The 14,008-nt window shown below is 39.0% G+C and overlaps 1 protein-coding gene across 1 annotated transcript; it reads left to right on the top strand.

Moving 5' to 3' along the window:
- The first annotated feature begins 1,393 nt into the window (after nt 1-1,393).
- On the top strand, nt 1,394-8,691 carry asmtl (acetylserotonin O-methyltransferase-like). Its single transcript, XM_005935819.3, has 15 exons — nt 1,394-1,466; nt 2,161-2,271; nt 2,840-2,971; nt 3,061-3,108; nt 3,204-3,268; nt 3,358-3,422; nt 3,643-3,751; nt 4,077-4,404; nt 4,480-4,677; nt 6,076-6,238; nt 6,345-6,535; nt 6,614-6,746; nt 6,832-6,972; nt 7,110-7,232; nt 7,634-8,691. Exons 1-15 carry the CDS (start codon nt 1,413-1,415, stop codon nt 7,837-7,839), a joined length of 2,067 nt encoding a protein of 688 aa, XP_005935881.2. The 5' UTR covers nt 1,394-1,412; the 3' UTR covers nt 7,840-8,691.
- The last annotated feature ends 5,317 nt before the right edge of the window (nt 8,692-14,008 follow it).

The raw sequence follows: 14,008 nt of genomic DNA, 5'->3' as shown, positions 1-14,008 counted from the left end.
GATGTTGAATCTATTTAATTACTGGAGAAAAATAATAGATTTCTGTGCATTTGTTTTATACGTGCATTAAATTAAAATCGGTTTTGTCAATTAAGCATCTTGAGGCAGAGGGTGGGGGAGTGGTTCCCTATTTTTTTTCTTTTCTTTTTTTGCTGGGAGTTGGCAACCTATTAGTAGTTAGGTATATGCAGTGTTGGTCAAGTTACTTGAAAAAAGTAATCAGTAACTAATTACTGATTACTTCCCCAAAAAGTAATCCGTTACTTTACTGATTACTTATTTTCAAAAGTAATTAATTACTTAGTTACTTAGTTACTTTTTAAAAACACGATTTACAACCTGAATAGGTGATAAAGCGATAGATCTTTCAGCCCAATTCTACTTTTTCTGCATAATCCATCATACAAAATGTAATCAAATGGAAAAGTCTCTTTTTTTAAACTTGTTTTATCAGTTTTAATCTTTTAACTTTATGCATCAAGCAAAAATTATATGCACCATTCTCTGACTTGAAGAAATTAGTTTAACATTTAAACCTATTTTCTGCACATAAAATATTTTTTGTGTTTACACTCAGTCTTTCAAATAGATGCAAGTAAAACACAGCAGAAAATAAATAAAATCAAAGACTAGCGGTCCTGTTGCTCTATTTTCACCTGTAAAGCAGGAGTGGGTAGGCGGAGGTGTTCCCTGGTGCAGGTGTGCCGCAGCGGTCAGTGGAAGAATCCGCGAGTTTCTCTGTGAATTTCCCATTACGTCGTTGCGCACTCGGAGCTTGTTTAGGGTTTTTTTCGGTGTAAAAAGAAGTTTTCTTCCCACGCACAACGGACACTAATGTTTTTGTCACTTTTTATGGAATCAAACTCAAAGTAAGGTCAGTACTTCCACGCTTTAAACGCTGCACGCTCATACTCTCTCTGCACTCGATATATGATCCATTGTTGATCTGCACACAGCTGTTGTCACAAACGTCGCACTCGCTTACGTCACTGTCATGAATCACGGTTTTAGTAACACAGTAACACAGCGTTCCTACGGGAAAGTAATGGTAATCTAATTACCGTCTTTGCAATAGTAATCCCTTACTTTACTGTAATCAGATTACAGTAACGCGTTACTGCCCATCTCTGGGTATATGTAATTATAAATTAGGTTGTTTTATATTTTTGCTAAGTACTGTTTAGAATACCAGAATTGGGAAGATGGTGTAGGTTTAAGTTTATTATAAAGGCTTTATGACTTTTCCTATAATGCCATGGTGGGCCGGTCACTAGTCAAAATGCCTAGGCTGATTTTTTTTTTTTTTGTCCCAGTCCAGCCCTGAGTAGTAGTAGTCGTAAGTAGTAGCAGTAGTTTACTGGTGGAACTGGTGTGCGTTTCTTCGAGACGCCTACTTTATTACGTCATCACGCATGCGTCGTGACGCAGCAGGCGGGTCCTGCTGTCAGTTTCCCCGAGTTGTACAGGTAAGAAGGACAGCTGCTATATACATGTACTATAGTATAATAGTGAACACATGAGAGATTTTAACCATGTCACTTTGGGGTGAACTTGGTCGCCAAACGTTGCAGTAACATTTTGTTCACTCGTGGTTAATTTTTTTCCTCTTTCTTCTCGCTCCGCAGCTTTAAACGCCGCAAACTAGCACAAGTTAGCTCAAATGAATTAGTGTTGCTAACAGCAGAGTAATTAAAGCAGATCTTTAGTGTTGTGAACTGTGTTCGTCGAGTTTCATAACGCTGTCAATGTCTTACTTGTGTAAAATATACGTGTTGTGTAATGCTATGCTACTTACGCCCGCTGCTTCCTGAAATATGAAGTTGTCTTTATTTGCTGACTTTATGCAATAAATTATTTGCTAAGATGTTATGCAACTGAGTGGGGATTTCTCTAAAGTGCTCACTGTATTCTTTAGGGTTATTGTTAATTGTGCGTGAACACAATACATCCTCGTGTTATATATGCTCAGAGGCGAGAATTGTTCTTTCTTTAAATCTTAAAATACAGTTTACAAACATAAGTTGGATCCTGTAAAATACATAAATAATATTTTTTTTTAAATATCAGAGCTAATTTCATGTTATGATAAAATTAGCTCTGATATAAGGGAGCCGCAGAGGACACATCTGTAATGTTTAACTCTGTTCACCTTGTTGGCAGTTCGACCTAAAGGCCACCATGGTGCTGAACCCAGTCATTTCCAAGCTTGCTGGTAAACTGGTTGTGCTGGCCAGTGCTTCTCCTAGAAGACTTGAGATTCTCCGCAGTGCAGTATGCGTTTTCCTGATTATTCCCTTGTTATTCCTTATTATTCCGTATATTCACAGAATGTAGTTTGAGTTTGCACAATAGGACTGAGTGTAAATGTGTAAAACCCTAGTAGGTAAAAAATCATCTCATCATCATCCCTAGCATGTAGTCTGGTTCATTATAATGGGTGAAATAGAAGGAAAAAGGGAGAAGACATTTGATTTTTAAGTTCTTTAAAACATGGCAGTTTTATGGTGTTGGTTAAAAATTAGCAGTTGTATTAAAGTATAAAAAGCAGACAAATCCACATTAAGAGAGCAGATTTACAGAGCAAAATTTAGAAAAAATAACAGAGTTCAAATCAATCATTGGGTACAAATTTATTTATTTGACAAAGAAAAGCCATGTCAAATAAAAACATGTATAGCTAGTTCACTGAAGGAACTACTTTAAACTTAATTTAAAGGATTATTGATTTAAGAAACCCATACTGACTGGATTTTTCATAGGTTGGTAAATCTGATAAGAGTGGCGTAAGTCCTATTAAATATAACAAGTGTTTTGTTTGCTTTGTCCTCTTATCTGTCAGGGTTTACGTTTCGAGGTTGTGCCGTCCTGGTTTAAGGAAACCCTCGATAAAGGGCTTTTCAAAGCACCTCATGAGTATGCTGTTGAGACAGCCAAGCAGAAGGCCCTGGAGGTAGCCAGGAGGATGCCCTTTGTAAGATAAGCTACTTTCTTTATGACAAATAATAGAATTTATCCAGTCAGATGTCATCACTGAGAACACTTTGTCTTGATTTACTTTAGAAACACCTGAAGACTCCAGATATAGTTATTGGGGCTGACACAATTGTGGTAAGGCAGAAAAAAAGCACAAAAGCAAATGCATTTTCTTAATGGCTACTGTAAAGTTTTTCTTTATTCACTCTAGCCAACTGTTTATTTCACAGACTGTAGATGGCATGATTCTGGAGAAACCAGTGGACAAACATGATGCTTATAGGATGCTGTCAAGGTCTGTGTCAATGGGAAACATTCAGAGTTAACATTAAAAAACCATAAAATGGAAAAAGATATCATGATGATTTTGTCTTTCTCTTCCAGTTTGAGTGGTAAAGAGCACAGTGTGTTCACTGGTGTAGCTATTGTCCTCTGCCATGAAAAAGAAAGTAAGTACAGACTCAGAAACTGTCACACTTGTACTTTATTTTTCTGTAAAATGAAAGAAATTCAGAAAGAAGCAGTTCCCTATTACAGATCACTAGCACAGATGTTTTAAGCAAAAATAGTAAGAGAAACATTTCTGCCATAAATATGTAGAAGACATTTATTGGGCAATTCTGTCTTGCGACTCTTTTTTTTTTTCATTTCTTCAATGCTGCCTTCAAGATGAAGAAGTCGATTACCAGCTGGTAGATTTCTACGAAGAAACTAAAGTGAAGTTTGCTGATCTCTCAGAAGATATGCTGTGGGAGTACATCAATAGTGGTGAGCCCATGTAAGTGTGATCTTTTTAACTTTTCACATTTGTAACAGTTATTGTTGACTCTTTCTAAGTATTTGATCAATGGAGGTCATTTAACTGCTTGTGAGTTTCATGAACTTGTTGCTTTTTGGACTTTGATGCCTGATTTTGTTCCAGCTGTGTTTGCCTTGTCCCATTTGACACGAGTCAGCAAACTATGACAATTCTGCTCAGTTCAGAAATAGTGTGAAACTGTTGCAGAATGCATCCAGTAAACAGCTGGTCATTTACAGTATGTGTTTATTGATCTTTGCCTACATGTGTTTGTACAAGTGAAACCTTTCTGTGTGTGTCTCAGGGACAAGGCTGGTGGCTATGGTATTCAGGCTCTGGGTGGCATGCTGGTCGAGTATGTCCATGGAGACTTTCTCAATGTTGTGGGTTTTCCCCTCAACCACTTCTGCAAACAGCTAGACCTTATTTACAATTTTTGTACTTCCTCTTTGAAAAGCATGTCTACCCTTCCAAGCTGCAGCGACAATCTTCCCATCTCAGTACCCACCCAGCCCCCCTCCAGCTCACAAGCTCTGCCCAGCCACAACTCATCCGTTCGCAGACCAAGCAGCCCCTGTGACATTCAAAGACTCCACACCCAGATCACCTCCACAGCCAGTCCTGCCCATAAGGTTTGTTTTTATAACTCTATAACAAAAATCTGTCGCCTTTCCTTTTGACACTATTTATAGAAAATCTTCCCATAGGTAAAAAGAGAAGACAGTGAAAGTGAAATTTCACAGACATTGGTCAATAGCACGTCTAAACATACAGACAACAGGAAGGTCAAGCTTCATGACAATGAAACATTACCATCGATAACAAGGAGAGGGCAGGTGACTGAACCTACAAGAGGAGACTTGGAGCGAATCTGTGAACTGATGGATGGATTCAAAGCCTCAAAGGTAATCAGTGCCTTTGTATAAAAAAAAAAAAGTCCTTTCTGTAAAAGACCTGTTACAGAAAAAATGTCAACTTTATGTGTTTGTTCTTTGTGTAGTTGGCTTCCACAAGATGTAACGAGTAACGTAGCTCAGCTTAAAACCTTGAGTTGTCTTGAGTTAACTGCATCCAAAGCTCACTATTTTTGCAAAATAAAGCTTCCACTCTATACAAGCAAATCAGTGAAACCAATCTGCGGTGGTTTTGCACGGAGACATGTGCTGACATATTTCTTGATACGTTTATGTGACTTCCTGTGTACCCTGCAAGTTGCCTGTGAAGCTTAAGGTGACCACAAATCTTGAGGACACAGATTTAAGCAAATAATAAATACAGGTTTGTGCAAAATATTGAGCTAAAACACATTTCTGGGTTTTCGACGTTAAAAGAGGGGAATTAAAAACCTTTTGGTAAACAAAACTGGAACAATTGCATTTAAAGTTTGATATGTAGTGCAATACATTCACATGTGCAGAGTGTTTCCTGTGGTACCAGTTCCCACACATCACTAAATCTCAGTCTTTCCACCCACATATTTGTATTTAACAGCGGGCAAGTTGCTCTTCTTCCATTAAATGCTGCTTATTTTAGTTTCTTTCAGATAAACATTTGGTGGTTGCTGTCAAAAATCTGTTTGAATAGTCCAGCTTTTCAAATGACTGTCTTACCCAGATGTTGCTTTACTTGCTTACGAGACTGTCAGGCTAAAGTTCACAAGTTTCCACTTTGAGAAGGTGGCACTGCACAGTAGAAGATTACTGCTGTGTTTGCTAAATCTGTTTGTGAAAGTCATTGTCAGTAGAAAGGAGAAGTTCCTCTCAGGTCCTGAACTGCTTTGGCTTACGCCTATCAAATCAAGCGAGGCTTTCTAAGTCCTGAATATTCTGAATGATTGTGGTAAAATGTGAAAAAATAGAAAAAGTGATCACAATAACACCTTAAGTTATGGTTATCAAACCTTTACAGGCAATCATAATGTGTTATTTAATGCGTGGTATAAATCCAGTTCATTCATCCATCACTATGAGCTGGATGTGGGAAACATCAGCAAACTCTGTTTACATTTTTTTACATTTAGCACACAGATTGTTGCTGATCTTGTTGTCTGTCTCTAAAGAAAATAAAGTAAATAATGAACTAGAGAACAATAGTTTTTAGTTGAGATGGTAGCTCATTGGTATGCAGCTGTAGTGGAATACAGTAAATCATGCACTTTGCTATGAATAGAAATGTTTGTGTTACTATTTGAAGAACCAGGAAGCATATGCTTTTCGTTAACAACAATCTCACATCAACATAAAAGGGAAAAAAAAGCTAACTTTGTTTCTGCATTCCCTTCTACTTTTCCAAAAACATTGCAGGCACTTTTTACAGCATCCAAGTTGTGTTTGTTTGACCTGCTACATAGCCGGCCTGGGCTGGATGCAGCACAGGTGGCCCAGGAGATCAAAGCATCTGCAAAGGGGACCGAATGTCTGCTGGAAGCCTGTGTATCTCTGGGATTGTTGAAGAGTATAGAGAAAGGTTAGCCAGCTCTCTTATTAATTGCATCATGATATTTTTCCCTTGCCTTCAGCAGCAGGCATTTAATACTTAATTTGGAAATATCTTGCTGTCACTCTGTTGTTAGCATGCCAAAAGCCAGTGTATGAGAACGCAGATCTGGCCACAGATTTTTTGAGGTCAGATGCCCCGTGTTCGCTGCATGGCTACCTCCAGCACTGTAACGAAACCATGTGGCCACTTTTCTCCCACCTTGAGAGTGCTGTGCAGGAGGGCACCAGCCAGCGTGAGAAGGCCTTTAGCAAGCAAATGCTTCAGGTGGCTATCTCTGATTTCTGTGTCATATATCTGCGGTGCCGGTGAGAGCATATTCAAACTCACCTTCTCTCTTTAAAGGAAACTTCCTCCAGCAGTCGGGAAGGCAAACTGAGATTCATGAAGGCCATGCACAACATTGCAAAAATTACAGGGAAAACCATAGCAACGGCATTTGACCTCTCCACCTATAAGTCAGCCTGTGATCTCGGAGGTAAGAAAAGAATGCAAAACGTTACAGCTTGTCACTGAATATGAAACCACTGCTCTACATCTTTTGTCTTAATTCACTGTCTCAGGGTGCACCGGTGCCTTGGCTTATGAATTCGCCGAAGCTCATCCTGGATTGTCTGTAACAGTGTTTGACTTACCTGCTGTTGTCGAGTTGAATGAATTTTTCCATCCACAGCACCCAGACAACAGGGTATCATTTGTAGCAGGTCAGTTGTTTTGTGACACTGAAAATTGTGACTGAAAGATTGTTTGGATCATATTAGACAGAGTGACAAATATGCTAACAAATTCCACTCAATCTGTGATTAATTTGAGGGCTTTTTTTCACTTTCTTTATGATCAGGAGACTTTTTAAAAGACGAATTACCCAAAGCAGACTTGTATATCCTGGCGAGGATTCTTCATGACCTGCCTGATGAGAAAGTGCATATACTGCTGAGTAAAATCACAGATGCATGCACAGCAGGTTTGTAAAGCTATATTCACTCATATGAGTACTTATCTTTACTGAACAGTGAATGTCAGCCAAACATCGCTTCAAACAGAAAGCATATTGTTTATGCTGAGTATAATATTCTCATTCTTCAAAAGCTCTTTTTCTGCAGATGCTTGAAACTGATTTGACCGATTGATTCTCATGCTGTGCTAAAACGATAGGTGCTGGTTAGTTTGGGTTTAACAATGTCTTTGTTCTGAACCGCTGTTGCAAAGAGCTCAGTGTTGAAAAAGACGAAAGCTTAAAGCCAAGTCAATGCTGCCTTGCTTATGCAATACTTTTTTTGTGGAAACATTATAATGTAAAGAGCGAAAAGGGAGTACAAATCTGTTCTCTGATGTTCTGTGTCTGCTTATGTTTCATGTTGCTAGGCTGTGGACTCCTGCTAAGCGAGATCTTCCTGGATGAAGACAGAAGGGGCCCCAGTCGTGGGCTGCTGCAGGCCCTTAGCATGAGCGAGGGGAAACAGAGGAGCGCAACTGAATATAGCCTGCTTTTGAAGAGCCACGGTTTCATCACAGCGCATATCAGACATACAGACAACCTCCTGGATGCCATGCTGTGCATCAAAGCTTAACACTACATGCACAGTATACATTTTGGTGTATGCTGTAGGTAACTGTTGCCAAAATCAGGACTGTTTTTTTTGTGGTTCTTTAAAACAAGCTAGCTGATAACCAATAAAAGACGTCTTTGTTTTAAAGTGTTTCATGTGTGCTCTTTACACACTTATAATCCTGAATGTGTTTTAAATTCTCACCTGTAAGATCGCTGAATTGTTGAGCAAACACGGAGGTCTGTGTTACCCTAAAGCTTTCATAACCATTAACATGCATTTAAACTTTGCAAACAAATCATTGTGGCTTTCAATCATTTTACCACAATACATGGGGGCTTTGTTCGTGTTTGTTTGCTTGAAGAAGCACTGGCATGTAGAAATGGTGATACCACATTAAAAAAAAAAATATCCGGTTCATGAAAGTGTCTAGCTTTAAACATGGGTTAAAAAAAGTGCAAGTATTTAATTTTTTAAACCTGGTTAGGGTGGAGCTAATTCAGAGTATGTTGAATACAACAGGATTTGTTGTGTTATAAAATATATTTTATGCTATTGTGTGGAGTAGAGAAACCGTGGCTGCCAGTTTGAGCCTGCTACTTCTTTGGTATAATGCATTAGAGCCCTTATAAATTACTACTAAAATAAAGGTATCCTTTGCAAACCCTTGAAAAATAAGTCTCTTTTTGGTGGCAGTTATTCTGCAAAATGCACCACACCCCGATCACAAGGTCCAGCAAGCCAGCAGACATCAGATCTGTCAGGCAGTACAAGTTAATCCTAATACAAGCCATATTTTGTGTTTGCCAGTTTCATCCATGCTTCAAGGCTTGGGCAGTCTTTTTTAACTGGCCTTCTGGTGGCGCACCCACTGGTTTGAAATGTTGGCAGGGAGTAGCCACTCAGGTCAAATGTCATTAGAAGCCTGCGCCAGTCTGCAGCTTTATAATGAGGAAAATAGTCTGTAGCGCTGCCTACGTATGTGTTTTTTTTTTTGTTGCAGTGAAAGGAAAAAAATCAGCAGTACCTCATATCATCTTGCTTGGACTGAAATCCGTGTGAATGGTCTTCATTGTCTTGGAGTGTTCGGTGTGGAGCTGCCATACCAAAAAAAATTTGGGGTGTTGTCAGCTGGAGGATGGCTGCGGGTGGAGCGTGTGCATCTGACCTCTGAAGTGTCACGTCCTGATGATGTCTGGATAAAATGGTGGGAGATGATTAAAGAAGAAACGATAATGTCTAAGTGGAATGTCATTTTCGTAAACAGATGGATTTCCCCCAGCGGCCATGACTTAATGTTCGCATTCACTCAAAGACTCTGAAAAGCATCAGTTATGTTTTCTTTATTTATTTATTAACGGTCCTGCTCAATGGATCCATTACACGACCCTCATTCTCTTACCCCGAAAAACTGCTACACCCCCCTGACTAAGTGGAATTCAAACTTCAATCTGTTCCTCTCTTTCCTAAAGCGCTTTTGCTTGGAATTTAAATCACGCTGATGAACAGACAAATACATCAAAGCTCTCACAAGTTAAACACAACATTTGGTGGTTTCGACTATAATTGCCCTCTAAAAAAATAATGACTACACTTTCATCCTCTGACATTAATCTCTAAATAGACTATCTTAAACGCTAAGTGACACTGGATATCGTGGAAACGTAACCCAAATATTTATCTTGCAGTTGAAATGAGCGCCGTGGTTTAGTTTCCTGCTGTTGCCGTAAATCTCCTCAAGATGGCATCAAAAACCTGAAGAACCCTTCTAGAAATGTGGCCACACACTCTCACACACACACTACAGATTTCCCTGTTTGGTTGTTCTTTCCAGCAGCACATGCAGATGCAGATGCAGGTTTATAGGCATCATTAAATGACAGCTAACTATGAGAATCACACCTGATTATGCTAAGTTTGGGAACTTGATTCGACTTTTATGCATCGGGTTGGCTAGTATAGTGTCTTAATCAAAAGAAGCTATAACACCAACCCTTAACTCCTTGCAGATTTACCTCTTGAATTTCAGTTTTTTGGCAGCGGTTGAGGCAACCAGACAGCTGAGGGGGAATATGTGGGAATATCTATGGCCATGATAAATAGCTCTTATTCTTTGTGACACAGAAAGTGTCTCCGCATTACTCTTCATTTTGGAACCCACTCTAAGTATTTTCCTAGGAGGGTAATAAGGGTGGTCATGTTATTCATGGCTATTTTCTTGTCAGTCTGGGCTCAGGCTCTTTGTGACATCTAACTGATTTCCATTACTCAGATTTAGTTCTTTGGATGAGGAGAGACAGAGGGAGGGTGGACTCAAGTTCAAATATGACACGGAGTGTAAATCACATGAGGTTTTATTGTGAATGCCCACCAAATGCACTATATACTTACAATACTTTTCTTCCATATTGATTATGAAAGCCTGTGTTGATTTAATAACTCCAGAACTTATATTGCTTTCCCGAGGAGATCCTTTGAAAGACAACTAAGTGAGACCAAATGGCTGCGTAGTAGGAGAATGTCAGGCTTGTGAAACACAGATGAGTTTCACAAATCAAAGCGCATAGTCTGCTAGCCTGTGTTGCCTTAAAACATGATGAAGCATTTCCATGAAAGGATTTGCATACCCGTTCGCTTCCAGTGTCCCAGCTGCACCCGCTCACCCTCAAATGCCTCAACTTTTGTGTACCGGTATCAACAGCTAAGACTCTGCTAGGCTTTCTAATGAAAACCATTCAAGTCAATCAAGTTTACCAGAGACCAAAGGCCAGTGTAATTTGGGAAAATTGCTGAAACTCCAAAGTAATCTTCTGTAATTCGATCTTGCCTATTGAACACTGGCTGTACTGTACGTGTCGGATAAGAGCTCAGTCATTTTCTTCAAATGCAGTCCTGACAAGCAGCATGGCTTTCCACCTGCAAGTAATCATCATTCTAGTGTTAAGTGCTTTGATATTAAAATGACTGATTTAAGACCATTTGCTGCTAGTAGATAGCAATTTCAAAACACTTCCATATGTTGATAGTGAGGATAAGCTGAGTTTGTGAACCGGCCGGGCTGCGTGTTGTGTTTACTGTAGTAGAACAGCCAGGAAAAACACACCGCAGCTAAGCCATAACTTTAGTTTTTCAGTCTTTCAGTTGAGAAGGCAGACTTTACGTTTTACATGAATGATGCAATCAAAGCAGGTTAAAGAATAACACCAGGAAACTTTCATAAGATTTAGGATGTTCATTTCTAATGTAAACTTGTACGTCGTGCAGTTTGTAACCACATGGGGGCAACGTTGGCTAAAGGAAACCTCCATGAAAGAGTACGATTTTTTATCAAGTTCTACTGTTTGTTGATGCTTTTATCAAAGTGATGGGAGAAGACAGTCATTCTGACTGCTTGGGTATTTGAAAATTGGCAAATATCTATGTCAAACCTTTGTGTTATCTTAGCTGAAAAATAAATAGCATCACTGTTTATACCAAAAGCCTTTCTGCGACTTCGAGAAGGATACGCAGAATCCGAATGGCTGCATGCAGAATAACAAACATCCTCTAATCAGTCAGTTTTCTGAATTGCCTCTCAAAACTGAACTCATGCTCGGGCACCTGTTTCAAAGAACAGGCTTGTTTATCAAAGTCCTCCTCTGTCAACAAACAGAATAAGTGCGATGATGGTTGGCTCCTCAACCCACATCTGATTTCAGCAAATGTGCAGTTGTTCAAAGTGAGTTGTGCTTCATTGATTTGTTTCAAGGCAGAGGAAAAATAACCTCAGGGCTTCTACCAGTTAGAAATAACAATGGAGTCCTTCATTGCTGTTTGTAGTTTTGTTGGCCTGACATCAGTGGTAGAACATGGAGGGATTTTCACTGTGAATTTAACGACTAGCAGGGACTCTGAAAAACACTACTTTGGGGTTTTTTATTGTATCAGATCAGTAGATTTTTACAGTCACTTTACTCCAGTGTTTCAGTGATTCTGCAGAGATTTTGAATCGATTCATGTCTAATTTTCTCTTTAATGCTTATATATAATTTGGTAACTTTAATAATAATTTAACTTTGGTATGTTTGCTAATTTAATTTTTTTTTCTTCCTGAGAGTTATAATGGAAAATCAATACCACTCTCATGCCTGCACACTAACTTGAAGGCAAGAAAGACTAGCTTAGCTTAGCACAAAGCCTGGAAGCAAGGGGAAACCTGTAGACTGTATAAAGAAGACAGAATCATTCATTTGTGAAGTGTTATTTTTAAGCTAGCAAAGCAAATACATATTAAAGATGCATGTAGCCACCATCCCCCAGTAGTTAATGAAGTCTTGTTGTAAAGCCTTGAAAACAGTGTGTTGGCTATCACCATCTTGGTATTCTAAATCTATGTATAAGAAGTGGCATGCTCAAAGTGATTTGTCATATGCATACATAGGCACAACCTAAAGCACACTTTTATAGCGATCATAATTTTAAAAAAACACAATTTGAATATATACAAAAAAACAAAAACAACTAGTAACTGAGATAATACATTATTTAAGACATCTGCTCCTGCTGACTATTAAGTTATTGTCATGCTAGGAGTGGTTGGAGGATGTGGCATGACCGTGTGCAATGACCTTGCGATCTCATTACCTTTTAAAATAGTTGCTTCGACGGCAGGGACCAGTCTGCTTGTGATGATATAGTGATCAAACACCATTAAACAATTTTTCATTTAATTAAACCTGATGAATCTGAGAAAAATTCAAATCTGTTCCATTCTGTTGCAAATATCTACACACATAGAAATTCTGTTTAACATTATATTCGAGCCAGAACCTCAAATTTGAAACAAAAATTCAGGAATTTGACGACACATAGTGACATAGTTACAGACATTTCCAACTCGGCAACTTTGCTTTCAAATTAAAATTTTGTCGGAATACAACTGTTTGGCAACACAGATGTGTCATAGAAGTGTTGCACTCATAAGCTTATGGTGATTCAGACTGATTGCTGGTCTCTTTTGATGGTTTGTTTATAAGTTAGACAGCAAATATTTACAAAGCTTTGCCAATTTGACTGAGAAATGCTTGTAGTGATGTAAATTTGTAATTTGTGCAACTTGTAACTCAGAGTGCAGTTGTTTAGAGACAGGTTGCCTCCCACCAGGTGACCTGTGCAACTGCCTTGTGATCAAAAGTGATAACTCAGACATTGAGGTTGTTTTTGGGCAAAACTTTGGGCAACCAGGTGGTTGCTGCAACTACTTTTAATCATTTGCAAAATGAAAAAAAATTGCATGAAATCACCTGGCAACCACCATTTTTTGTTGCCATTCTATTATTACCCTAGATTGACGGAGCAATTTTAAGAGTTGCAGGCTTAAGGTACTTCTCTATTACCTTCACGTTTACAGAGCAGGAAGCCATCTTTGCTATACAGTCTATGGGGAGGGACTCACTTTTCAGATAAGCCTTAAGTGTCCATATGAGACCTCGAGTTACCTGCTTGGGGAAACCAAGTCCTGCTTAAATGAAATCTAGTAGTAGTAATGCCAAAGCTAGATGAGTTACTGCAGGTAGATCCCTCTTACCTTATTTTTATGTTCCCTAAACAAACAACCTAATCTAGTCTTATAAGATGTGTTTTTAACATGTAGCTGTGAACTCTGGAAAAAGCCAAGCTAGTCTTTAGGTAAGTCAATGACCTTGTGGTTTTATCCTAATATTTAGGTAACATGAGTGTCACTTCTCATCTAACTTAAAATTACATTTTTGCAAAAAAGCTCAGTGTTAAATGATTCCTCAAAGCCAGTTTTTAACCACACATGATAAATGTCAACATCAGCAATTACACAGTAACATGCAACCTTTCACTTCCGAATCAGAACCCATTTGGCCCCCACTAAATCCAACAGCAATCTTATTAACATATGGAAATATTTGTTGCGGTCAAATGAGAGCGTCCGCCTCCCTCTCGTGTCTCCATGTGATGTGTGAGATGTCACTCAGTGATACAGTAGGGGAGGAGACTCTATGTGCTGAAATGGTTGGTGACAGAGCTTTCATCCCACCCACCGAGGGCTCTTTGTTGTTATTTTTGGATCTCTCATGGGCGCAATCTGAGAGAGCAGACAAGAGACTGGGTCTCATCATTGGTTGGGCACACACACACACACACACACACACACACACACACACACACACACACACACACA

This window comes from Haplochromis burtoni, unplaced genomic scaffold, assembly GCF_018398535.1.
Source record: "Haplochromis burtoni strain Fernald_Lab_line unplaced genomic scaffold, NCSU_Asbu1 Contig_75, whole genome shotgun sequence".
Lineage (NCBI taxonomy): Eukaryota > Metazoa > Chordata > Actinopteri > Cichliformes > Cichlidae > Haplochromis > Haplochromis burtoni.
Note: the sequence above shows the minus strand (reverse complement) of the source record. Positions and strands in the feature narration are given on the sequence as shown.

What these genes read in the sequence shown, in the direction of transcription:
- asmtl (XM_005935819.3), top strand. Translation starts at nt 1,413, where the DNA reads ATGCGTCGTGACGCAGCAGGCGGGTCCTGCTGTCAGTTTCCCCGAGTT. An exon ending in TTGAGATTCTCCGCAGTGCA is followed by an intron (nt 2,272 to 2,839) that starts GTATGCGTTTTC and finishes CTTATCTGTCAG; the next exon opens with GGTTTACGTTTCGAGGTTGT. An exon ending in CAGCCAGTCCTGCCCATAAG is followed by an intron (nt 4,405 to 4,479) that starts GTTTGTTTTTAT and finishes ATCTTCCCATAG; the next exon opens with GTAAAAAGAGAAGACAGTGA.